The sequence below is a fragment of the Halichondria panicea genome, chromosome 1, assembly GCF_963675165.1.
Source record: "Halichondria panicea chromosome 1, odHalPani1.1, whole genome shotgun sequence".
NCBI classification, from domain to species: domain Eukaryota; kingdom Metazoa; phylum Porifera; class Demospongiae; order Suberitida; family Halichondriidae; genus Halichondria; species Halichondria panicea.
In genome coordinates, this window is record NC_087377.1 from 12263495 (window position 1) to 12290982 (window position 27488).

Consider the following 27488-nt stretch of genomic DNA (forward strand, 5'->3'; position numbering starts at 1 on the left):
TGGTAAATCTGGCTATAGGAAAATGGTGATCGTAATTGTCTCTCACAAATGTTCGCTTCATTTGCTAGGAAAAGGATTGGCTATGGATTTTAAGAAAGCTTTGTCCTAAAGCTATGCACGCAGTGGAACATGGGAATTACAGGCTCCTTGTGGTATACTGGTTTAATTAGCTCTTATCTATATCGAACAGACATCATTTTTTGTACTGGTCGATCAGCACTTCTTCCTGTTCGTTCAGGTGTACCACTTGTTTACAATAACGATTAATTACCTGAACAGATCAACTATGCCTCGTGTTACGTTTTGCAAACGATACCAATTATAAGCTTATTAAATCAATTTCAAGCTTAAATGATGGCCTGCTAATGCAATCGGATGTTGCATCATTTTTTTGTTGTGGTCTGACAGTATCTTGCACCATGTTATAATTTATTGTATCACTTAATTGCTGAAATCGTTGATGGTATACGGGTATGAGCACACACGACACCCTTGCCAAAATAATCCATCTTGTGTTCACGAGTGAATATGTACATACTTGAGACACTAATTAAGGTGTTGACTTCGAAGCTGATTAGGTAAACATAGTAAACCATCTTACAACCTTGTCCACATTTAAACATCACACATAATTACATTGCTAAACTAGTGATTCTTACCACAAGCCAATGGAATAGATGAATAGCCACGAGCAGGTAAGGCACAATGTATTATTGCCTTATGATATGGTAAAGTCAGAGTGTGTAGCATTTTCAACTTTTCCCGTCCCTCTCTAAACTTTTGTTATCACAGTCACTCATTTGTGTTTTGTTTTCTCTTGTGCCCATAAAGGTCACTATGACTGGAGCATATACGGTATAATTTTTTTTATAGAGTTACTCCCTCTCATGGGCAAATAAATACACTTAAAGTGTTGACAGTTTAGACTAACATTAAAAACCACCAATTAGTTGCTATAGTATTATAGATAAACTAAGCCATCTACAGCAGTTTTAAGCACCTTTGCAACACACACACACAAATGGGTGAACCACAATGTTAACCCACAATGTAAACATGGACTAAAGTCTATTTGTGTTGAGTTTGACCTTCATAAAGTTGTCATAACTTTGTCATACTTTACTGAAATTCAAAGTTTCATATACCATTGGATTCCTTGTTAAGCGCTTCAATCTATATGCTGTAGAGCTGGTAAACTCCAACCAGCTAAAAGTTAGCATTTTCCATGCAGAAGTCCCAGGCATACTTGTCCACCACATAAAGCATAAATGAAACCATAATTGACCACATAACTTCCGGGATCGAACTCAACGCAAATAGACTTTCAGTAGGACTACTTGAGTGGTTTCTTTAAGTTTGCAGTATCAAATAAAAAAATTGGCCAGTGTTGCTATAGATCTAGCAGCTATATAGAGGAGGTTGCTAGCAATTTGAAATGTGAACATGTTGACAGCAGTGGCGTAGGAAGAGAGTCATCCCTTAGAGCATGGGATAGTAGAAAGAGCTTAGAGGGTGAGCTGATATCGTTGCGCGTATGCGCACATTAAAGTGTGCCTGCAAGGAGATCTGGGGGTTTTCCCCCAAAAAGATTAATTTTGCATGCTCTGGGATTAACGCAATCTACGCAGGTGTATTTGGTAAAAGCTTGATTCTTTGATTCATTAAGCTTTGACTAACGCAATTGCAAGCGTGCAGTGTTATATAAAGGGGGGCTGCAGTCCCTGGTTCCTACACCACTGCTGTGATAGTTAGGACTTAGGAGAACACTTAAAGATACTGGTACAGTGCGAAGTATGTATACATGCAAGGGTCACATGCACCACAGTAACCACAATTTACTATTGTTTCATGCTTGTGTTCATGTGTTTGCAAAGGTGCCACAAATAGACAATCACCTTCCTATCCCCATATGTCCATATGGCTTCTTAGTTACAAGCCTATTAAATGGGCGTGTCCCTGAAATGCGCATGTGCATTGCAGCTGTTACTATGGAGACAGGTCTGCTTATCTTCTGCGCATGCGCAGACAACCATGTGGCACTATTGTTTATCAATAAAATGGGTGGATCAAGGCGTGGTTTATCTATTCGGTTATCCAGCCTGCCTCTGGAACCAAGGTTTCGTGGTTGAAGCTATGACTACGAATAGAAGCGACCTGGCCTACCTTTACCTGCAGTGCAAGCAGTAACCACGAAAATATTATATCCACAAAATGGTTAAACATTGTTCAACCACGAATGTTTTGCCCTATATACGGTATTATATACAGACCAGAACTAGAGTTATCATAACGCCATGATCATGCATGAACAGACATCATGCTAACAGTACGTACTATATAATGTATATAGTGGATACATATCTACACATCACACAAGAACAATAAATCCAGCTAGCTATAGCTAGAGGACACTTATAACAGAACAGTTAATTATAATTATAATGGAGGCGTATGAAACACAGTGATCAATGGTTGCTATAATTATATACAAATATGTATCATGAATCAGCCGTGGTCTTCCCAAAAGAAGGCGGCTGATTCATGAGACTAGTATCATGTATGTTGACTGCTCAGCATTAATGATTATTATGTCAATCAACCAACATGCAGACAGCACTATGAGTATAGCAACAATGAGAAGCAGGATATTGCGGTAAGGCATTGTATTGGTGTACATGCACCACAGGACACATCTACACAAACAGTTTCTTTGTGAAACCAAAGATGATTTGTTTAACTTTAAATTAGTAGTTATAATGCCAACGAATACAGACACCCATTAGTCACATTGACTGCCACTGAACCCACCAACGAGAACCCAGGATCACATTGAAAGGTAATGACTGATCCCTCGATTAGGTTAATGTTCTGAGAGTTAGTGTTGAGTAATGTTCCATTGAGTGGAGGGACAGGATACAAGGAATAATTATGATTGAAGTAAAAATGCAACGTTACGCTCATTTGAAGTTCGAACTTTGAGCTTAATAAATTGAGCACACTAAACCAGAAAACTTACTAGAATAATTTCTGCAGACAATCTTTCCCGGGTTCTTGTCTCACTCTCTAGTGTCTAGACAGGTGATATTTATTATGCCCTAAGGGAACAGACCATTGTCACACTGGAAGGTCACTTGCATATAATGTGTACCGGGAATAGCTGGTACTGAATGTTCACTGATATAGTGCCATTCCTTGGTGAAGCTCTGCAGTTCATTGGAGCTGTGAGGGGAAAATATAATATAAATTTTTTGTATAACCAAGAACTCAACTCAGGTGAGATGGTCACCGTGTAGGTGAGGTCATCTCTACCACCAGTCTCAGCAGGAGGATCCAACAGTAAAGCTAACTTTATTGGCTCAGAATGGAGCTAGTGTTTTATGGTGGACAAATGCAGGGTAATTATATCTATGATTATACAATAGCTATTATTACCTCACAATAAGTATAAGTATAAGTTATACTTATTGTGAGAAAATAATAGCTAGTGTATCCTGCATTCATAACCTTTATTCATGATTGGATATATACGCAGATCGTATAATCTCACCTGACTCATGACGTAGTAGCACTGGGTGGGATATACTAATAGACAGTATAGGTTCAAAGCTTCACGGATTTTTTTGAAGCTCTGATGATTTAGAGACTAGACTGGATATCACAGATCCTCATGACAATGGTAAGTCAGACTATACAGGGTGTCATACATGATTTTGAAGTAGAGGGGGGAAATAGGCAAGTTTTGAAAAGTAACCAGGAAATTATGCTAAAAAAGGTCAACTGTTATTTTTTATATACCCTGTGTTAGTATGTAGCTACTCAGTAGTACCTGAATGCAAATTTTAGGGGAGGAAATTGGAGCCAGAGGGGGGATATCCCCCTTTCCCTCCCTGAACTAGTTAATGAGTCCATTGTAGAGAGCACTGAAGTGCTAACCCTCGGCTGTTTACATGAACACAATAAATACAATAGTAGGCATGTATGAGCATGCGCCTTGCGCATTACGTTAACCTCGAATAGAAGCTGGCTAAGTAGCAATTACGTAGTAACAAGAGCAATGAAATTCTAAGTAGACTCTAGAGCCGCTGAGAACGGACATGTATGAGAGACATGCACTGTGGACTAGCAAAGTCAGTCAGCAAAGAAGCCTAGAGTCTTAGAAATATGGCTCCTGCATGGTATAATTATATATGTTCTGGGAATAGGATAGGGACAAGCAAAAGAAGCAACAACCCTAATCATAATTCTAGCTTTTTACTTTAGTGACGCTTTTCCATTGTTCCTGGTACAGGATCGCTTAGCTGTAAATACGTTCGAATAAAGGACGCTTGTAGTAGAGGTCAACGTGCAGTTTAAGCTTCTTAGCTTTTGCTCGCTTTTATTCGATAACAATTAGGCTTTTAACATAAAAATCTGAAACTATATAATAACTTGTTGCGTAAAGGCTATCCATGCTGTAAACGCAGTGCTATATGGCATCCAGGTGAGTATATAAACCGACTCAGAAATTACAAACAAACAAACAAACTAGAGCACTAAAGTGCTAACCCTCGGCTGTTTACATGAATACAATCAATAAAATGCAGTAGTATGTATGAAGCATGGAAGCTGCATGGCTAAGTAGCAAGTGACATGAGCAATGAAATTCTATAAAACCTTTCCATGATCACTTTAGCTGTAAATACGTACCTCGAAAAAAGGACACATGTAGCTAGCTAGAGGCCACATGCAAGTTTAGGCTTTTTAGCTTTTGCTCGCTTTTATTTGACATTAACAACAAAGCTTTAACATCAAAGTCTGAACTAATAGCTTTTGTCACGGCAGTTGTGTTCACCATCATTGGATTGTTGATGGGACTCTTGATCATGTATTTGCTCATGCGTAAGAAGGCAGTGTACTCCCCGTCAGCTGAAGGTCAAGCTAATGTAGGACCCACTGTACCAGCTGGTCCTGTTTATGAAGAGGTGTCACCCAAAGAGGCGATTGAACTGAACACTAACCAGGCTTATGGACCATTAGTAATTTCATCAACAGTTAATTAATGTAGATGTACATAGCACTATACATCCGTTCATTATCAACAACCTTGCTAAGAACAATGTAAACAATAACATTGTTCATTAAAAAGCCACTACATGTTTTGTATCAAAATAAGTAATTCAAAGAAACTATAATAATAATAATATGCAGTTCAATATAATTATGTACCTGCAGCCAATGAAATGATAATAGCATGTGGCATAAAGTTAAAGCAATTAGGCAGCTGTATATAATAGTATCTACGCGTACGATGGGGTTTTAGAAGCCTTAGAATCGTAAAGGCACTGCTGTATATAGTATCCTTAGTGCAGTAAGGGTGGCACAACAAGTGCCTGGGGTGTTTAAATCCCATAGACACCCAAAAAATTGTGTCTAACTCATTTAGATACTGGTATATATGCGTGCGCAATCTCTCTACATGGCTTCTATAGAAACCGTGATAAAAGCAAGCATAAGTAAAAGCTGTAAACGCTATGTCAAACATTCAAAGAAACTCCCCACACAATCTTAACATGCACAAAAAACCAGCCCCTCCCACTCTCTATATATGTAGTACACGATTACCACCTAATAATAATATTATAGTAGTATGGTGATGTCGGTGTGTACACTGTATGGTGATGTTGGTGTGTGTACACTGTATGGTGATGTCGGTGTGTACACTGTATGGTGATGTTGGTGTATGTACACTGTATGGTGATGTCGGTGTGTGTACATTGTATGGTGATGTTGGTGTATGTACACTGTATGGTGATGTCGGTGTGTACACTGTATGGTGATGTTGATGGTGATGTTGGTGTGTGTGTGCACTGTATATGGTGGTGATGTTGGTGTGTGTACACTGTATGGTGATATTGTTATGTGTACACTGTACAGTGATGTTGGTGTGTGTACACAAACATGAGCTGTTTAAGCAAACTAGACACTTTAATGGATTGCTTTAACTGCTAATGAGACGATGGTTGAAAAATAACAGGTTAAAACTTGTAGGCGATCTTCGAAGGCGACAAAAAACACTATTTTCTAATCAATATAATTGTTGCTTTATAGATTCACGATCATTCCTTACAATGATGTTATAATGAAGTCATTACGGTAAAAAGTTATTGTATCCATTTTGCCGCTATGCGCGTACGCGTGCAATGAAGCTCAACGCACAGGGTGAATGCTCTATCAGAATCTTGTTATGATTACATTTTCTACGAAAACTGGAAGTGTAGTTAAAAGAAGCTATGAATAACTTATCATAAAGGAAGTAAACAAGGCGGTTGTGTAGTAGCAATCACATTGAAACCTTCTCATTGTCAAGAAATAATTCGAGATGACACTAATAGAGATAATAAAGCTCATTACAGTTCTCCTGATTTGCTTTCTAGCTGGCTTCAGCACTGGTAAGACTGACTATTCAATTATAGATTTCCTTACATTGACACTGCATGTTTCATAAAGCACAATATTCAGTGAGTGTGGAGAGACCATGTCCAATGGAAACAGTCATTTTCACCTGCACTGCTCCTGGAGATTCCTTGAGATGGGTACCATCAGATGTTTCTGCTCCAATCACTATCCTCTCTACTGCTGATCTCAATGTGCCACAAGAAATGCAGCCAGGTTACACTTTGACACTGATTGCATTCAGTAGCACTACATTAACATCTACTCTGTCAAGAATAGCAGAGAATGGGATCACAGTGTCCTGTGTGGGGTTTGATCCTACTTTAAATACTATAGGATCTGCAACAATCCAATTAGTTGGTGAGTTGCAGTTAGTGTCTCGGCCATAATTGTAAATGTTACGTAATTATAGAACCACCAGGACCACCTTCCAGCAAAAGACACTCGATTCTGAGGATCTCAGCCAATGCAGTCAATGTATCTGTACAGTGGAACCCTCCTACTGAGACTGGTGGTAGAGATGACCTCACCTACACAGTGACCATCTCACCTCCGGCCCAGCTCTCCGCTATTGTCCTCACATCCACCTCTGTCACTGTGACTGCTCAATACAATGTGGACTACACTGTCAGTGTTGTGGCTACCAACTGTGCTGGGAACAGTACAGCAGCTGCCTACAATTTTAGAATCGGTTAGTCGAGTCGGACGTATATAGTCTTTAAACAGCATACTATTAAAAAACACTGACTCCCTCTTGTGCAGGTGGCTGTCCTGTGTTGAATGGAGCGTTTGGACCAACCACCAGCAGATTGCCAGGATCTACAGTATTCATCCAGTGTGGCGCTGGGTATGTGTCTGCTGTTACAATGGTGACATGTGAGGGTACACTGATGTGGAGTCCAGACCCCGATATTGAGTGTACATTGCAAACCACACCTTCTCCTACACCGTGTAAGTTTTGTTTGCATGTGCATGTAGATGAAATTTAATTTTTGATCTTCTAGTCCCTCCAATGAACTGTACAGCTTCACTATCCCCACCATGGAATGGCACCATCGGTAATCATTCAGTATCAGCTATTCCTGGTACACAAGTGACCTTCCAGTGTAACGATGGACTATTCCCTGAGGGCATAATGAATGTCACTTGTCTAGCTACAGGAGAGTGGGACAAGATCCCAGGGGAGATCGTCTGCAGAAATGAGTCTAGTAAATTTCCTGATTTATGGTTTAGTGTGCTCAATTTATTGAGCTCAAAGTCGAATTACTAAAACTTCAAATGAGCGTATAAATATTCCATTTTTACATCAATCATATAATTATCCTTGTATATAGTTTCGTGTGTCCTGCCTGCCCCTATATAGTCATCCATACACCATTCCTTGCAGTCTTCTGTGTCCTGCCTGCCCCTCCACTCAATGGAACATTACTCAACACCAACTCTCTGAACACTAACCTAGTCGAGGGCTCAGTCATTACCTTCCAATGTGATCCTGGGTTCTCACTGGTGGGTGCAGTGACTGTCACTTGTAACAACTCTGGTCTCTGGGATCCTGACCCGGCTCAGTTGGAGTGTGTTTGTACGTATACATATATGAATAGCAATAAATCAGCTGGTACAACGATATACCGTAAATGCGCGAAATTTTCGAGGCATGCACTTACCGGAAACACTCCCAGGCCACGCCTTTAATATTTGCACGTTATAGCAGATAATTTAGCGAAAATTAAGCCCCTCAAAAATTTGGGGCTATACTGTATAGCTCAAGGTTCCAATTATATATATAGCTAGACTCTCGCTATTCCGACTCTTTGAAGTACGACCACCTCGATATATACCTGCCATTTGGTTTGGCACGGATTGCACAAATAAACCAGGCTCACCCTGAAATACGGCCACTCGCTATATTAATTCCGTATACTCTCAACTAGGTTTTTAATGTATGCCCCAAACTAGGTTTTCAATGTACGTTTACGCCGGACATGGTGTGGTTTGGCTGGATTACACTTAGAGAGCAGAATGATTTCATTATCCTCGAGACAGAACCGCAATATTAGTCATTAGATTCGAGGTAAAGTAGTTTTTAAGCCACAGCTATTTTCTGAAATACAGCCACCTCGCTATTCCGGCTAAGTTGCACTGTCCCAAGGTTGACCGAATTAACGAGAGTCTACTGTATACTAATTTATTGTTTATTGATTATTGATATTTATGGCACTTAATATTAAATTGATATGATAGAGAGGTTAATCTTTTGTTTGGAAGGTTATAATTAGTTTAAGTAGGGAACTTCAGGGAAGGAAGCCGCTCATGGTATCGAGGCCGCAAAAAAACACTAACTTTTGAGCAAAATTGGCGAAAATAAAATTTAACTCTTGAAAATTAACATGTTCATACACAATTATTATACTTGACATAATTTGTATACCTCATACAACACAGTACTCTGATTGTGATAATTGTCTATGATTATACAGGCTTCAAGTTATAGTGCTCTATTTGTTGTCCTAATAATTATTGCCAATCCTTCACAGCTCCAACTGCTACCACCACCCTATCGACTGGTGTAACTGTTGCCATCGGTGTTACTACTACTTTTGTGTTGTCTACTCTATTTCTCGCTGGACTCCTAGTGATGTACTCGTCCACGCGTAAGAAGGCAGTGTACTTCACAAGAAAAACAGCATTATCTGTTGTAGAACCCACTAAACCAGTTGGTCCTGTTTATGAGGAGGTGTTACCCAAAAAGGATATTGAACTGAACACTAACCAGGCGTACGGACCAGTAGGACCACCCAAAGAGGATATTGAACTGCATACTAACCAGGCGTATGGACCATTAGGACTGTGAAACTTCGTGCTACTAACATTTATATCTAGCCAATATAAGTATTACAATATGTACCATATCATTATCAGAGTTTCATACAAAAGGCCGCGGGGGGGGCGCCCTGGGATTTCCCACCCCCATGCAGCTAACCCCCCCCCAAAAATTAATGATGTCATAAATAAAGTGTACGACTTTTCTCCTTAAAAATGTCTACAATCTCAATGTTTGAAGCACACAAAAGACCCAAATTGCACCTCAGATACCATTCCTCAAAAAATGTTCCTGGGAGGACCCCCAGGCCCCCCTCAATTAAATGTTTCCCCCTCTCAGCTAAAAATCCTGATGAAACCCTGAACCTCGCTAATCCGTTAGTCTGAAACCTCGCAAATCCGGACAAATGGCAAACTGAAAAAAAGGAGAGGCTGTCAGTAGAATATAGACTACTGCGCATGCGCACTCTTAACTTTCTTTGCTGAACCAGAAATAATTTTATTGATAAACTGATCAATAAAGTAAAACCTCGCTAATCAGGACCCCTTTAGTCCGAAACCTCAAAAATCGGGAGAAAATGGTAGACTGAAAAAGACCTGTCAGTAGAATAGACTACTGCGCATACGCGCTCTATTGCTGAATGAGCAAACTATAGGCCGTCGTGTTCTCGAGGCCAATAATATATCCATAGAGAACGAGCGTAAAAACGGTGCATTAACTGGTTTGTAGTTTGCAGCTTCTTGCAGCTACTAATATACATGCAGCTATCGCTCTAGTATACAGAGCTAACTACAGGGGCACCCCTCTATAACGGACACCTTTGAAGAACAATATTTGGCCTTTATACAGAGGTGGCCTTTGGTGAGAGGTTATTTTGTACACAAACTGTTCATTTGGGACCTGCATGGAGCAACTGGCCTTTATTCGGAGGTGGTTGTTAACAGAGGTTCCACCGTACTAAGTAGAATAGCAGCCTTCTAAGAACAGATTTTACTATTCCTGATTCTGGAGAGACTGCAATGGCCTTCAATGTACTAGCTGGTAAGCAAAACTAGCCTTTACTCGAGAACAAAGCCTTTGTTTGCAAGATAGCATTGCTAGAAGCTTATAGAATCACTTAGCTGTACTTGAATGAGTACTGCAACAGTTGTATAGCTATTATAAAACTCTATGGCTTAAATGAATTATTTTGATCACCAACCGTGCTCTAACTATACCCCAGCCACCCCAGCCGTGCTCTAACTACCAAACCGTTCCAAAAATGCCAACCACAGAATAATAGAGCACGGTCTTGGTTACTACAGTTGTAGATCCTAGCATAGTTTTTCCTTTGATCTATGTGCAAAACTACAATGGTGCAGCAGTTTTATAATTTTGTGACTTCTGTCTGCCCTTGAAAAAGTGAAATTTTGCACCTCATGAAAATTTCCCACTGTACGGTATTGAGCTGGGCCAAAATTTACAATCTTGACAGCACACCTCAAAATAATTATCAGCACAGTCTATAGTCTGTACAGTGTCTCACCATATAAGCCTTGGTGTCGCTGGTGAGAGCAGCAGCTGCCCCTCGTCTAACTGAGGGTGTGCTGTCCTCATGCAAGATTGGCAAAGAACAGTGGGAACAGTTCATATACACACTGAGCCCAAACCACTGAGCCCAAACATAATTATGATAAAGACCGGCAAGTGAGACAACAATTAAGGGTTGAACTGCATGTATGTGTGGACTTACGTGTGTGTGTGTGTGTGTATGGGTGTTTATCTCAATAGATGCTGGCCTAGTTTTTTAGATGCATTAAAAGCATTTAAAATGGAATGACAGAGACAAAGGATGATTCATGCATACAAGTGAATCTTACTGGACATGTACTCTAGCTACTGTAGTGCTTACGTACATGTGTATGTATGTGTATGTTAGAATGAATAGTTTGCATGGTTTGTATTAGCCTTGGTCCCAGGCCGATTTTTTTTTTAATAGAACGAAATTGTAGTAGGCGACCCCTAGCGTTCAATTGGAGACGGATTGGCCTGGGGTCGAGGCTAGGCTTGTATATGCAGTCGTCCTACTTACTCAATACCACTAGATCTACCACATGCCAAATCTAATGTACTGCACACTCACCAGCCTCACAGATATATACACTTTACATGAGCCCACTACCAAAAGAAAAAGAGGTAGTGGGCTCATGTAAAGTGTATCTAGAAAGTGAAAGCACTAGGAGAAAGCAGTGATGTCATTGTAATGATGTCATGAATCGTGTAATCACCGTAATGGGTGTAATCACCGTAATGTGTGTAATCACCATAATGTGTGTAATCACCGTAATGTGTGTAAAATCACTGTAATGTATGTAATCACCGTAATGGGTGTAATCACCGTAATGCATGTAATGCATGTAATCACCGTAATGAGTGTAATCACTGTAATCACTGTAATCACAGTAATCACCGTAATGTATGTAATCACCGTAATGGGTGTAATCACTGTAATCACAGTAATCACCGTAATGTATGTAATCACCGTAATGTGTGTAATCACCGTAATGTGTGTAATCACCGTAATGTATGTAATCACCGTAATGAGTGTAATCACTGTAATCACTGTAATCACAGTAATCACCGTAATGTATGTAATCACCGTAATGGGTGTAATCACCGTAATGTATGTAATCATGGTGATGTTGGTGTATGTACACTGTATGGTGATGTCGGTGTGTGTACACTGTATGGTGATGTTGGTGTGTGTACACTGTATGGTGATGTTGGTGTGTGTACACTGTATGGTGTGTGTACACTGTATGGTGATGTTGGTGTGTGTACACTGTATATGGTGGTGTTAGTGTGTACACTGTATGGTGATGTTGGTGTGTGTACACTGTATAGTGATGTTGGTGTGTGTACACTGTATGGTGATGTTGGTGTGTACACTGTATGGTGTGTGTACACTGTATGGTGATGTTAGTGTGTACACTGTATATGGTGGTGTTAGTGTGTACACTGTATGGTGATGTTGGTGTGTGTACACTGTATGGTGATGTTGGTGTGTGTACACTGTATGGTGATGTTGGTGTGTGTACACAATGAGGTGTTTAAGCAAACTAGATACTTTCATGGACTGTTTTAACTGCTTGAGACAGTGGTTGAGGTTGAAATTTGTAGGCGATCTTCAAAGGTGATAAAAAACACTGATATAATCTAGACTCACAGTCATTCCCCATTGATGTTATAATTAAGTCAAAAAGTTATTGTATCCGTTTTTACAGCTGTGTGCATGCAATGAAGCTCAAAGCACGAGGTGAATGCTCTATGAGCATCTTGTTATGATTATATTGTCTACGAAAACTGGAAGTGTAATTAAAAGAAGCTATGAATAAATTATCATAAAGGAAGTAAACAAAGAGGTTGTGTAGTCAGCAATCATATTGAAACCTTCTCACTGTCAAGAAAATAATTCGAGATGACAATAATAAAACTCATTAGAGTTCTTCTGATTTGCTATCTGGCTGGCTTCAGCACTGGTAAGACAATTATAGATTTCCTTACATTGAACATTGCATGTTTCTTTACAGCACAATATTCAGTGAGTGTGGAGAGACCATGTCCAATGGAAACAGTCACTTTCACCTGCACTGCTGCTGGAAATCTCTTGAGATGGAAACTGTCAGATAGTACTAGTTTTACTATCGAGATCACCTCCACCTCTGATCTCAATGTACCCAATTTTGTATCAGGTTACACTGTGACACTGATTGCAGCCAATGACACTACATTAACATCCACTCTGTCAAGAACAGCAGAGAATGGGATCACTGTGTCGTGTGTGGGGTTTATGCCTGTAAGCACAATAGGATCTTCAACAATCCGATTGGTTGGTGAGTTGCAGTTATATAAAGTATTTCATTGAGTCTTGTTAACTATAGATCCACCAGGACCGCCCTCCATCATAAGACACTCCACTTCAAGCAGCTCAGCCAATGAAGTCAGCGTATCTGTACAGTGGGACCCTCCTACTGAGACTGGCGGTAGAGATGGCCTCACCTACACAGTGACCACCTCACCTCTGACCCAGCTCTCTGCTACTGTCCTCACATCCACCTCTGTCACTGTGACTGCTCAATTCAATGTGGACTACACTGTCAGTGTTGTGGCTATCAATTGTGCTGGGAACAGTACAACTGCTGAGTACAGTTTTAGGATTGGTGAGAATTTTTTTTTTTACTGTGTCAACTTTTTCTCAGGAAACTGTCCTGTATTGACCGATCCAATGAATGGAGCATTTGGACCACCTACCAGCAGCTAGGTTGCCAGGATCCACGGTAACCATCCAGTGTGACGCTGGGTATGTATCTGCTGTTACAATGGTGACATGTGAGGGTACACTGATGTGGAGTCCAGACCCTGAGGCTATTGAGTGTACATTACTAACCACACCTACTCCTACAACTCGTGAGTTAAGCTCTTGGTTGTAGGAAATAAACACAAAATATCTATGTTAATCATTACACAGCTCCTCCAATAAACTGCACAGCTTCACTACCCCCACCAAGGAATGGTATTATCAGTGATCATTCAGTACCAGCTATTCCCGGCACACAAGTTACCCTCCATTGTGACGATGAACTGTTCCCTGAGGGAATAATGACTGCTACCTGTCTAGCTACAGGAAAGTGGGACGAGGAGATCGTCTGCAGAGGCAAGTGTATTCATACACTTGCTTGCAATAATACTTTTCTCTTAAACAACCTACAGCTGCTCCTTGTAATTGTGCCAGCCTATCTGATGGGAGTCGATTTGATGCAGCTGTCTCCATCAGCGTGGTTGTCACGACAGTTGCGTTCACAATCATTGGATTGTTGATAGGACTCTTGATCATGCATTTGCTCATGCGTAAGAAGGCAGCGTACTCCCCGTCAGCTAAAGGACAAGCTAATGTAGGACCCACTGTACCAGCTGGTCCTGTTTATGAGGAGGTGTCACCCAAAGAGGAGATTGAACTGAATACTAACCAGGCGTATGGACCAGTAGGACTGTGAAACTTCTATTAATGTGCATGCTCGTGAACGATTTTAACAACTGTAAACAGCAACATCTGTTCATTAAAAGCCATTACATCTTTTGTACTAAAAAAGAAGCCATATTAAACGAGTGGTGTAAGCTGCGCTGTGCTAATGCCTCTCGCTATGTTTAGCTTCGCTCAAAAACTAGAGTGTTATATAACACTCAAATACAAAGCATACCAATACAAAATGATTATAAAAGAGGTATTAGTTTGCTTTGTATACTTTTATGTTATTACTATGCCTCGGTGCGTATGCGCAAGCAAGGTATACGATATAGTGTTTGTGTGTGTGTGTGTGTGTGTGTGTGTGTGTGTGTCTTGTATGTAGACTGCTACGGATCAATAGAGTTCAAGTAAGAGTTTCTATAGGCTTCTGGTAACATTTTCTTGGATTCTGATTCGTGGATTTAGTAATACTTCGTTCTCGAGTTATGCCTGGTTTTATTACTGGGAATGCCATTGCAGCCTTTTCAGAAGAATGCGTAGCAAAATTTGTCCATGGAGTGTTGCTACTCTACTTAGTAGTTAGCTCTGCTAAAAAGTTCATCATGATAATCATATCATGTGTACGTATTAGCAATATTAGCTAGTAGCTTTATATTGACACAGCATCAGCACCCGCGGTACTGTTGTAATTATTGACAATGAACTACACAGTCATTATAGAAGAGGGAAACAGAAGTCTATCTGATGGCTTGGTGAACTAGAGCACTGAGTGCTAACCCTCGGCTACTGACATGAATCTATACAAACCTGAAGCGTGTTACACAATAAATGCAGATGTATGTATGAGCATAAAAGTTGGCTAGTAAGCAGCAAGTAACAAGAGCAATAAAATTAAAGGCATGCTGAAACTTTTGAGAAATGCGTTTTAGTGGTGCATGAGACATGCACTGTGGACTAGAATCACATCAAAGTCAGCAAAGAAGCCTGGAGTCTTGTGGCTCCTGATATGCTCTGGAGCTAAAGAAGCAACAAACTACAATTCTAGCTTTCTACTGTAGGGACCCTGTTCCATTGCTCTTGGTAAAGGATCACTTCAGCTGAAAATACGCACCTTGATTAAAGGCCACGCGTATATTCATAATACATGTACACGTACGTGCAAGTGTCTTTGCGATTAATGACATCTGTTAATCCGGAAATTTCATATATTTGGATGGAGTCTGGTCTCGCTCTATACCGATTAGCGAGGGTCTACTGTATTAATTTTGCATGCACCTCCCCATGCACTCTCTTTATGCAGTAAACGATAATTATTATCACCTCTTGAGGCACTTCTCACACGTATAGATCATATAAACTAATGTCTAATATGTAATGACACAATATGCGATTTGACATGGATACATGCAGTCGTCCTAGGCTTTAAGTTGTTGGCCTACATGTAAGTCATGTAGATATTATTTAATGACTCACATTGGATTGTTTTGTTTTATTCTCCCTCTGAGGATCATTCTCCCCAGCAGCTGACATAGTGAGGTGAGACTCCAGCATATTGCACCAGACATTTGTGTGTGCATGTGCATGCATGTGTGTACATGTAAATAACTGGAGTACATTATCAATGTTGAAATTGCATCAAAGTACACAAACAGAAAGTGTTTTGGAGCAAACTTGTATGATATTGTAAATAATGGCTTCTAGAGTCATAATAACCCACCAGTCCATGAAATATGGGGAGTCCAAGAACAGCTCGAGGTATCTCTTGAACACTCTCTTACCCAGTAACTTGGTAAACACTGGAAAATGTGGACAGAGAGAGAGAGAAAGTATTAGAGCAACATCGAACACATGCACTCAAGATACCGTAGTCACAGTACAACACGAAATAATTATTTTGTAATGTTCTATGGAATCCACTTTGAAAGTTTCTTACAGTGTCAGCTTTTGAGGACATTAGTCTGTTTCAGTGAAGCACTAGTGTCTTATAAATGTCAACCCATACACTATCACTAAAGCAACTGGAGAGCTACTTTAATATCATCACCCACACTTGGATTGGTCAGTGTGCATGAAAGATACAGGAAGTAGTCACGTTACTCTCCGCATACATCTGATGCACAGTATACCTACGTTCGATACTCTCTCTCTCTCTCTCTTGATTATGCTTTAATTGCCTCAATTTACATCACACAACAAATTCACAAGCTGTACTCAACACTTGGATACTTGGATCCTTGTGTGTCACTAGTAACCACCACATTTATACCACATGCACATGTACGAAAGTATACACACATCTATGTACATGATCAGTACACCTAATCTACACAACATACCTTTATCCCATACCCCACTACACCCTCAATCATATAGCATACCGTATAGCGCAAAATTTTCGAGGGGCTTATAATTTTCGCGGATTTCGTGAGTTAGCCACAAACAATTTTCTTTTAATTAGAATTATCTACGCTATAACGTTGCAAACATTAAAGGCATGGCTTCCGGTAAGCAGTTCTTCCACGAACATTGTGCAACGAAATGCTTTTAGAGGCCATTCCATGAAATATAAGTGCCTCGAAAATTTAACACTACGTATATACGGTTATAACATTGTGCTTGTTGTGTTTACCGTGTATAGAGTTGTTGTAAAGTTCCAATCTGGAGTTTTCCTACATGTCAAAAGTAAAGATTGTAACTTAACTTTACAACTTAATTAAGTTAATAGATCTAATAATTATGGTATGCATGTGATGTGTAAAAGTTTATGGTGCAGTGGGGTATGGGATAAAGGTAACATAGCTTGAACGTGTGGTAGATAAATAATATGGTGGTAATGTGGTGGTCATTCATAAAATCTATAATTATATACGATAGAAGAGGAAGAAGGATTGGAAACGGAAGTGATTCACGTGATGTTTTACATTGAAGTCTACAAAGTGGTTCTGGGACCATCCGTATATATGAATCACATGCCCCCTGGTATAATAGTATAAGGAAGAAAATAAGAGCGCTTCTTCATACTTGTCTATAGTACCTATAATATTTATCCCATACCCCACTATACACCCTCAATCACATACAAGTATATCCACACACATCTCACACCCTCACCCCTCACTCTCTCCCACGGCTCTCCTGCATGGCTTGTGATAGTGTGAGTCCATACATCCTCCCCTCATGTGAACCACACGAGTACATCTGCTGGTTTGTGTGGGCCGGGTCATCATGGATACAATACATGCACCATCCCAAATACAGCCGGTCCAGTATCAATACCATAGGAGCTGAGGAAGGGGGAGGAAGAACAGTAGTAAACTAATGTAAGTTGCTTCTTAAAACACAATATCTAAGTCAAATACAAATCTTTCAGACAGCTGTTCAGTAAGCTCAATGTACAGTAGCTTACAGGGTAACTGATTAGAGAAAGAGATACCGTATAGTGGGAAATTTTCACAGGTGTAAATTTTTGTTATTTGGCCCTCAGCAGAAATGTCCGTGGGTTCTAATATTCGCGGTTCAATGACTGGAATCACACCCACCACTAACTATCATCCTCTGAGCGTTGCTAATGCAATGTAGTTTGCATTATATAGCATTCGATAGAGCTACACAGTTAGCTAGACCAGTGGTGATAGCTAGATTAGTTTTATGCAGTTAAAGCAATTCATGAAAGTGTCTATATAATAGTTGGCTCAACACAGTCACAAACCGACAGACACACCAATCACTCTATCCCTGTTGTGCATGCATACACAGACGAGGTAACAAGAGTTACGTACCTCAACCATGCATGCAGCTCATAATTATGTTGTAAAGAAAACACATGATAGCTATAGCTATAAGTACAAAAGTGTGATAAAAAGAAGGTCACAGAAGGTTCACTCAGAGTCCATGTTGTAGAAACTCCACAGTTGGGTATAGGCGTGTGTGGGAAGGAGTAAACAGCACTGGGGCTTTCCCAGGGATAGTACCACATGTATATACGGACAGCACTGGGGCTTTCCCAGGGATAGTACCACATGTATATACGTACAGCACTGGGGCTTTCCCAGGGATAGTACCACATGTATATACATTAGTTACCTAAACCATGCAGCTCATGTATAGTAAACAACACAAACATTTAGTTTCTGATTCACCTAAAAGTGTGCCCAATGCTTGCAAATAGTGTCATATCAGTGATCATGCAATCAATATTAGTGGGAAGTGCAAGACACGCAATAACATGGGCCTTAATTACCGGTATATACACTTGAACATAATTCGTATGCAACATGTAGATCCACACAAGCATCCATTGTCACTAAAACTTTAGACACAGCTATATACACTTATAGCAGCTACACTGTCAAGTATATTACTATAAGAGAGGTGCATGAAGTTTAAATTTTCCTCTTAGACACAGACAATCCTTCTTTAGCAATTCTACAGCACCAGACAAAATAGTACTTCACTTTATAAAACTGAGCAAATACTGGTATACTGCATGTGCATATTTTGTTTGATGTTTGTAAACAGGTGCCCACTCTAAGAATAGGGTTCCTGTGAAAAGGTGCCACCAACCCCATTGATAGTCACCGTAGTGACGACCAACGGGAAATTCCATCATTGGCAGCGTGGAATTATGAATGGATATGAAGTGTGGACTCTAGCTACCACTTTTATACCAGTAGGTATTACTGATTACATCACACACAAAAACACATCATGTGACAGAAGCAAAGCAGTCTATTGGATAGCTATAAGCAAGGGATACCATAACAGTGAGAATGGGCAGATGGTATGTCTGTGCACTTAGACAACTAAGTCTTCATAATGACCACTAAATCAATTGTGGGATGTGGGATATCATATAGTAGCAGCCTATGTATAGTGACCACTGAACCACACTACCTTTTGGCGCCACTTACTTCGGGACTTTCCTAGGGACAGCCCTCTGTGAATCTTAAAACCACGCAAGTAAAATCAACCTTGGAGAGAGTATATACATTGAGGGAAATTCCTATATACTGTGTTGTGCTGTGTTATGTTGTATTTGTTATGTGAGGTGTGAACCTATAATTAACTCTTTTTAGCTATTAATAGAAATTAGAAATTTAACTTTTGTGTACAAATAAATACACAGACATTAATTATTTTCTCAGAGCCATAAGCATGCCAGCCTAATAGAAGACACTAAAAGGAAAAACTAAGTGTGACATCAAATTTACCGACGCAGACGAGCAAATAACTAGCACAATAGTAAACAAAGTAGACATGCAGAAATCAACGGACATAATTATTATGATAACGATGAGAAAGTGGAAATTATTCACCTGCTTGCAAAGAGTGACCATTGAGGGTAGTGCATGAGGTAGGTATATATAGCATAGCCAATTGCCACTGCTGAATACATGCACCAAAATGTTGGTGTCATAATAGACTGCACTCAAATAATGCATACATGCGTGTTAGCTATTAAGGCAGGCAAGAACTGAAGAAAACTTTATTCATTTGACGAAAACATAAGTTGGCATATACGATCCCACACGTCTTCTGGTACATAAATTATGGACAGAGCGAGATTATTTTTTTAACAGCTAAATATTATATAATGTAAAAACTCATCCACAGCTAGGGTTTGTGGGAAGAAATAAACAGCACCCAGACTTTCCCAAGGATAGTACCAGGCATACCACATTCTAGTCTCGTCCCCAGGCCTCGGCTAATCACATTCATGCAAGGGAGATCTATTAACAGTTACCTCAACAGCTTACAGTGCATGTTGTACAGTAACACCCTTGGATATAGCCGGCGTGTGGGTGTGTAGACACTGGGGCGGATAGTACCATGGTAACTATTATTAACCTAAATTAGCTCATGTTGTCAGCAACAAAGATAAAACACATATTAATTCACCCTCTATAGTTAGTCATCTTCAAATCAATGTACATAAATTATAGAGTCAGTCTACATACATGACAACAAGAGTTCCATTACAACTCATGATAACAGCTATGCCTATATGAAATAGTGTGCATGTAACATGCATGTTACAGGCAATTACATGCATGTTACCTGTAACATGCATTTTTATAATTATTATACTTTGCCTCAATTTCATTACACAACAAATTCACAAACTGTACTCAACACTTGGACACTTGTATCACTAGTGACCACCACATTTATACCACAGCACATCTACAAAATACCCTTATCACACACATCATTGTACATGATCAGTATACACCTAATCTACACAACATCATCATACCTTTATCCCACACCCCACTACACCCTCAATCACACAGCATATCCACACATGCACATCTCACACCCTCACTCTTCTCTTACGACTCTTCTGGCTTATATATATTCAAGCAGCAGCACAAGTTTCCTACTCAAACTATATATAACCTCGGAACAAAAGGAAAACATATCAATGGCGTAAATATTAGACAGTACGAAAAGTTTTGTAAAAGCATGTGTGTGTGTGTGTGGGGGGGGGGGTTAGTATTGCATTAAAAGGGAATAATAACTTAAATGAAACAAAGGAAGATTCATGTATGCAGATGAACTATACTGTTGTTGCGTAGATGTTGTTAGAATGACCAGTTTGTATGCAGTCCCACTTACTAGAGTCTACCACATGCCAATATCTAATGCACTAATGCACTGACTGCATACTCACCAGCCTCACACAGATGGTCAGCTTTATGGTGTTCTTCTGTAGTTACACCCGAGGCATAATATAATATCTGCCACCTATATAGTATTAACACTTTATAAGTAGAATAGTGGATTAGTAAAATATGATTGTAAAATTTGGACAAGGGCATCCACAAAATGGGCATTATATATATATATACTTGCAGTTTTGTGGCAGTAAATGATTTCCAGAGATCTAACCTTGATTTGGTAAAGAGTGTTAACTAAACATATGCATTGTTCATTAGCTTTTAGGTATTGATTTTTACCACATACCAAAACATATTCTACTCATGCACTGGTCTAGCTAACAAAGATTAGCATTACACCCACAACAGTAGCACATGATAATACTTAAAGTAATTCGTTGGAAAGGAGGAACTATATACGAGTTATACTTCCCACTCATGAAATGAAAATGCCTAAGAGGTTAACATTAGATTAAGAAATATCACTGAATATAAACTAACCCTAACCCTAACTATACCACAAATATAGCCCTATCCTCAGGTCAATTTTCTTTTAATAGAACGGAAGGCCAAGGAGAAAAATAGGCTTGATAATTGCATATACTATCGGATGATCCAATGACCACACTAATAGGTAAATTCAGGGAACACCAGTACACTTAAACCTGAGAGCCAGTGAACGAACTAGCAAACCAGAAAGAATAATTAAGGCCACCATACACCAGGCAATTTTCAGGCAATTTTAATTTTTGCCTCCAACATTGTGAATTGCCACAAGTATTGTATGCAATGAGTTGCTTGCAAATTTGCAGGCAATTTGTTGCTTACAACAGTTGTATATAATAGGCAACAAATTGCCTGAAAAAGTATGCATGGTTGCCATAAGAATAAATGTCATAGCCAGTGGAATGTGTTGGATCTGAATAAATTACGCCCACATGCATACACGCAATATTTACCCAGTTTATTTTTCTCTTTCCGTTCTATTAATTAAATAAAAATCAGCCTGGGGACGAGGCTACCACAAACAGATTAGCTTACAATTTCGGTGTTCAATTTACAGATGCCTGTATAGCGCTATAATGTAGTGAACAATACAAAGACAGTTGGCATGATGTCAATTGTCATGTGCTTAAAAGCATTCAATTGTCACGACGTATAAGCCGTCAAAGAACAATCAATGGCTATATATATAGCATTCATTTCGATGTTGATGCATTATGGTAACAATGTGATGACAATGATGGAGCCATAAACTAATATACCCACAGTGTACAGTGCATACAATGTCATATACCATATAGAGCGGGTAATTTTCGTGGGCAAGCTGATCTACGAAATTTTCCTCCCAAAAAACGTATAGGCGTTGTTTACTGGAACGCATGCAATGTAGTGCATGTAATGAAGTCAAACGAAATATTGAACAAATTTTTACCTCACGAAAATTACCCGCTATATATACGGTAGAGCAATCTAGATGATCCACTATAATTATAGCTGCTTCATATAGCTCAAGTTACAGGTACATGCATGTGAGAGGGCCTACAATTATACTCAACAATAATAATACATGGTAATTTCTTAGGCCTATACAACAGTTTGAGGTATTATAACAGAACAGCTGGACTTGAGAAAGACAGTTAGGGGTCAATGGTTAAAATAAGCTATGTCTGATGAGCTATGTGTTAATATATATTTGATCATGCCTATCAACTCAGTAGATGCTATTTGACAATTATTCTACAAATGTTCCTTGGATAATCAAACAATAATTATTGGTAAAGTGATGCAAATGAAATGGAGAAGCCCTAACTTGAATAAACTCTCTTGACATGCTAAATGTGTAAGCTGACAAATGATTGCAAACTCCATGAATTCGAGTTGATTTTTTTGTGCAAACAATTTAGAAAAAATAATTCCATACCACACACCTAGTGCTTGGTGTATTGTTTAGAAAGGCGTGGGGTTCATTGTTAGCCAAATACCAGCCAACACCTTTTCGTTGATGAAAACTTTGTGCTATACACAACAAACGTACTATAAGACATGGGTGCATCTGGTTTTGTGGCACTCAACTTACAGTTTAGGTGGGCATGAGGAAGGCAGCGTCTTTAGTTTCTCAGGGCTGTCACCTTGCATGTCAACATGTGAGATAGAGGAGATGGGAGGGGGCGAGGCTTCGTCATGCATACTTGTACATGGTCTTCAGTACAGCATTCATGTTCAACTCTATACTGGCAGACGGACCTGTGAGTGAGGCTGAGAATGGAGTCTTAATTGTTACATTTTCTCCACCTCCTGCAAGTGATCACGGTTCTTGCTTTTGTTGATTATGTGCACACACACAAGGAAATCCATTAATATGATGCATTGCTGGTAAGTTTTGCAATCTTTTAGGTGTCTGCATAGCAATATAAGCAAACTACGTGTACCTGCATGTAGCTTAAAGCATTAGAAACCCCAAAATACCTATCCCTACATACACCCCTCACCCTCGAACATTTTTCAGTGTCACTGTGGACCCATACTGCATAATATTATACCTTATACTGTATAAACGTACCTCCTGAATGATGTCAGATTGCACGGCATTGATAAATTAAAGTCAGCAATCGGATTGTGAGGGAAAAGAAGATAATTATGATATGAACACACTGTATAAATTATAACCAACAATAAAACATGCATGTTCTGGTAGAGCCTCAATCTAATTACAGCTAGCTAGATCAAAGGGGGTAATTATGTTGCACCAGAGGATTGAGGCTAACTTGTATAATTATAGGCGACTATACTGACCTAGTTTTTGGTGTTGGTGGACATAAAATGTTATTTTTCAGGGAAAATCAAACTTTTTTCTTTGCAAATTTTACTCAGAATCAGAGATACAACTCGATTGCCATTCATCATATAAGACTACCACTCGTAACACCAGGCAGAGTGCAGGTGAAGACAACAGTGTCACCAGGACAGGCCTGGCCACAGTGGAGGTGAATATCTAAGCGGCTGAATGACATATCTGTGCAAACGTTTCTACAATCTGGACAAGGGTGACTACATCTCAGCATCACACACAATTGCATTGCTGTCAGAAAAACCGATGTATTCGAGTAATCTTGAACCAATGAACTTCTCTATTACATATAGGGAGTTATTCATGGCTAATGTATACACTTATAAATGTGTTTACTGCATGTTGACGCTAACCACTGGCATGTTATTGCACTGTTATGATAGATTGAACCATGCAGTAAGATAAACTATAATTAACCCCAACTACCGCAAATACACAATCCACCTTCAGAAACGAAAACATTAGACATCAGTATTTACTAGTTATAGTGACCTGGTCACTATGCATACACAGTATTATGCACATCATGCATATATATATAATTATATGCTATAAGTATGCATAGCAACTAGGAAGCAATATAGGTACACGTAGGCTTCATAGCCTAATATAGCCTCCTTCAACAGGCCTCCTCTTAAAGTGCAGTGGGCGTAGGGACGAGGCTAATCCTAACATGCATAGGACATTTTAAGGCATGCAGGAAAAACAGACATGCATTTGCGTCAACATACTTGTATGATCCATAGGAAACTGTAAATATAGCACTAATTACTTATATAGATCTGCATGATCACCCAATATAGACAGTTGGCATCATGTATAAAGTGTGTGGATTAAATTATCATGTGCTTGAAAACTTTGTCACGTACGTGTACATATAAGCCGTTATAGTACAATTAGGGGCTATTCCTATCAATGTAGCGTCTATTGAAGCATTACGGCAATATATATTAATAAAAGCCACCCAATTAAGCTTCCCGTCAATGTCCAAAACCTAAGTATAAGGTTTTTTAGGTGAATTCCAGACACACCCAGTGGTGTCAATAATATTGGTAATCAATGAACTGTGTGATGATGTTGACTGTACAATCCGTAGTGCTAGACTAAACACTGATTAATTAAAATTATGCAACATGGTAGCTACTCACATAAATAGCATTATATACTACGCATAAACTAATTTCTAGCACAATGGCATTCAATGCTCGGCATCAAAGGGAAATAACAGTACGTTATGCCCATGCATACGTAATGATATAGGCCATATATATCACCTAATTTTCGAATATTGGTCTGTATGAACTGTATGACTACAACTGAATCTTACGTACACCCACTATAATAATCGTTTATCTACCATGTACACCATCTTGTACATCTACAAAAGAACTACATTACACACACTTTTGCATACCTAATTAACCTACGTAAGCACACTTTTCCTGATACCCACTTCGACACCATCTGATCTCCACACACATAACACACCCTCATGCACCCCTCACTTTTCTCCCAGTTTGTGAGTGAGTCCATATACATCCTCCATTCCACATGTTGGGGTCCATCTGCTGGTCTGTGTGGGTCGGGTTGTCATAGATACAATGCACCACCCCAAATACACTTAGTCCACCATAAATACCAGAAAGGAGCTGCTAAGAGAGAGGAGGAAAGGAGGAAACTAAATAAACTTTCCCTTTCCTCATAAATGACAATTACCATACATGGGCTCATTATGAATACACTTATTAGTGTTTACAGCCAGGCCATGCAGAGGGATAAAACCTTATGATTGAAAGATAGACTTAGTCACTATAACCATAGATGTAGGAGAGAGGGATTGGAAACAGAAGTGGGCCTCGGAAAACATCCGCGCCTCGCTTTCTTGTCTTCTTTTCTTGCCTCAAATGAGGAAAACTCATTGTAAGCGGTGAAAGAAGAGGGAAAGAGACACAATTAACAGTGCATTGGTACATGGTAATAGTAAGGAGAATGTGCAGAGCTATAGTGGTATTGGATACTTGTTTCACAGTAGATATAAAATCATCAGAGGATGCTTAGTTCCCTGAAATTGTGAATGTATTTGTGACTGTCAGAGGCTTCTCTTTTGCTGCCAACTTAAAATTAAATGAAAAAGAAAACCATCAAGAAGTCCACTAGTTTGAGGCAATAATCATTCACACGACAAGATACATAATACACCATGTAACTTTCTTAATTGTTTTCACTTTTGATGAATCAGTTGTACGAAGTTTCTATATATACTAGGCTGGTGAGCGTACATTTCAATTTCCAATTCATTAAGTATAATTACATACACTTGGAGACAGCAAAACACTCCACAGCACTGCCAGTTGCTTTCTAAGTGTAAAACGAGTGGGATCAAACCGAACAACATTAACAAAAACTTACACGATAAAAATGATTATTACAGCTATAATTATGATTAGTTTAGCACTCTAATCAGACAGTCTTAGATGGAGAGAAGCTGGTGAGGTATACAAGAGTGTATATATAGCCGGAACAGCCAATAACATTTACGAGGGCGGTGACGTGTAGGGGTGTAGAGAGGAGGGGTATTCTTCGGTATTCTTCTGTCTTCTTTTCTTCAGCGTACTCAGTAAGTTTTGGCTTGCGAGGTATTGCTATATAAAATATAGATGAAACAGCATTTGTAGTAGTTAAATATCTCGGGCCTACAGGCCCTTCACCACAATCTACTACCGGGCCAATAACAATTGTGAGGTAAAAATAGGTGACTACACATTCATGCACACAAAAGCTATACATCCACCTGATCCAAAACTAATGCTCTTGGGGTGATCACCAATCATAAGGGAATGTATGCCTAAAATTAAAATTTCTGTAACGCTTAGCATATTCCCAAAAAAGGGATCTTTAGTGATGCTCTTTAATTCAACTTTTTTCTAGCACTAAATTCTACCAGCTGATGTATGACTAATTTTCTTTGGCTTGGGGTGATACCACATGATTTACCAACAAGCGTATTGAAGTATACGACCTAAACATTAATCATTTCAGAGAAAAAGGGATAAATGTGTACAATACAAGATTAAACTTACCTAAATTCAATGAAGAAGATAGTTGCAACGGTAAATAGAGCTTGAATAATGGTTATTCACTATCTATATAAAGCACAGTTGCACTGGATACTGGAAAACTTGACAGAATACTAGTGACAACTCATAAAATCCTAGATTTGCAATAATCTCAGTTACCCGCGAGGTTACTGGGGAATAAATTAGCCCTCATTAAGCGAGGCGTGGATGTTTATCGAGGTCATAATTTATGTGAAGTACATTGAAATCTACTTCCGTTTCCAATCCCTCTCTCCTACATCTATGCTATAACCCAACTATCATAAACCAGAGGTCGACATTCATGTGTGCATGCACCAATCACTACAAGTGCTAGCTAGATAGTGCATTGGCCTGCATGAATACTATCACATGTCTGCAATGACATCAATGCATGAATTGTGCACCCATGTCGGACCTCCTCTGACCATAAACTGACAATGCATATTCCTATCCCTGAGAAGAGACAGCAATTCAACTATATATATAGGCCTCAACAATCCTCTTTTCACCTCACTTGAAATGCAAATCGAGAAACATTATAGCTTCAGTGTACACAGTGGGACCACACTATTATAGACTCTGTATACACTAGTCAATACATAATGCTGGCATCCCATGCATT

General features: G+C 39.3%; 2 protein-coding genes and 2 long non-coding RNA genes across 5 annotated transcripts; 2 read left to right on the forward strand and 2 right to left on the reverse strand.

The window, feature by feature from the left end:
• Nucleotides 1-3099: 3099 nt before the first annotated feature.
• Nucleotides 3100-23436, reverse strand: LOC135350529 (uncharacterized). The gene is made up of 5 exons (XR_010399179.1): nucleotides 22998-23436; nucleotides 17370-17542; nucleotides 16888-16927; nucleotides 15732-16054; nucleotides 3100-3219 (listed from the first exon to the last, which is right to left on the reverse strand). It is a non-coding gene; the product is annotated as an uncharacterized LOC135350529 (long non-coding RNA).
• LOC135348814 (CUB and sushi domain-containing protein 1-like) lies at nucleotides 6309-9479 on the forward strand. The gene is made up of 6 exons (XM_064547171.1): nucleotides 6309-6792; nucleotides 6845-7123; nucleotides 7195-7383; nucleotides 7437-7640; nucleotides 7820-8011; nucleotides 8967-9479. Exons 1-6 carry the CDS (start codon nucleotides 6474-6476, stop codon nucleotides 9281-9283), a joined length of 1500 nt encoding a protein of 499 aa, XP_064403241.1. The 5' UTR covers nucleotides 6309-6473; the 3' UTR covers nucleotides 9284-9479.
• On the forward strand, nucleotides 12523-14393 carry LOC135349608 (uncharacterized). Of its 2 annotated transcripts, none has more exons than XM_064548161.1 (5): nucleotides 12523-12771; nucleotides 12823-13121; nucleotides 13174-13699; nucleotides 13761-13946; nucleotides 14003-14393. In XM_064548161.1, exons 3-5 carry the CDS (start codon nucleotides 13522-13524, stop codon nucleotides 14284-14286), a joined length of 648 nt encoding a protein of 215 aa, XP_064404231.1. In that variant the 5' UTR covers nucleotides 12523-12771; nucleotides 12823-13121; nucleotides 13174-13521; the 3' UTR covers nucleotides 14287-14393. The 2 variants fall into 2 exon arrangements, with proteins under 2 accessions (XP_064404231.1, XP_064404223.1); XM_064548153.1 differs by having other exon boundaries at nucleotides 12524-12771; nucleotides 12823-13125.
• Nucleotides 23437-26048: 2612 nt separating the features above from the next.
• Nucleotides 26049-27102, reverse strand: LOC135350332 (uncharacterized). Its single transcript, XR_010399112.1, has 2 exons — nucleotides 26849-27102; nucleotides 26049-26410 (listed from the first exon to the last, which is right to left on the reverse strand). It is a non-coding gene; the product is annotated as an uncharacterized LOC135350332 (long non-coding RNA).
• Between the last annotated feature and the right edge of the window lie 386 nt (nucleotides 27103-27488).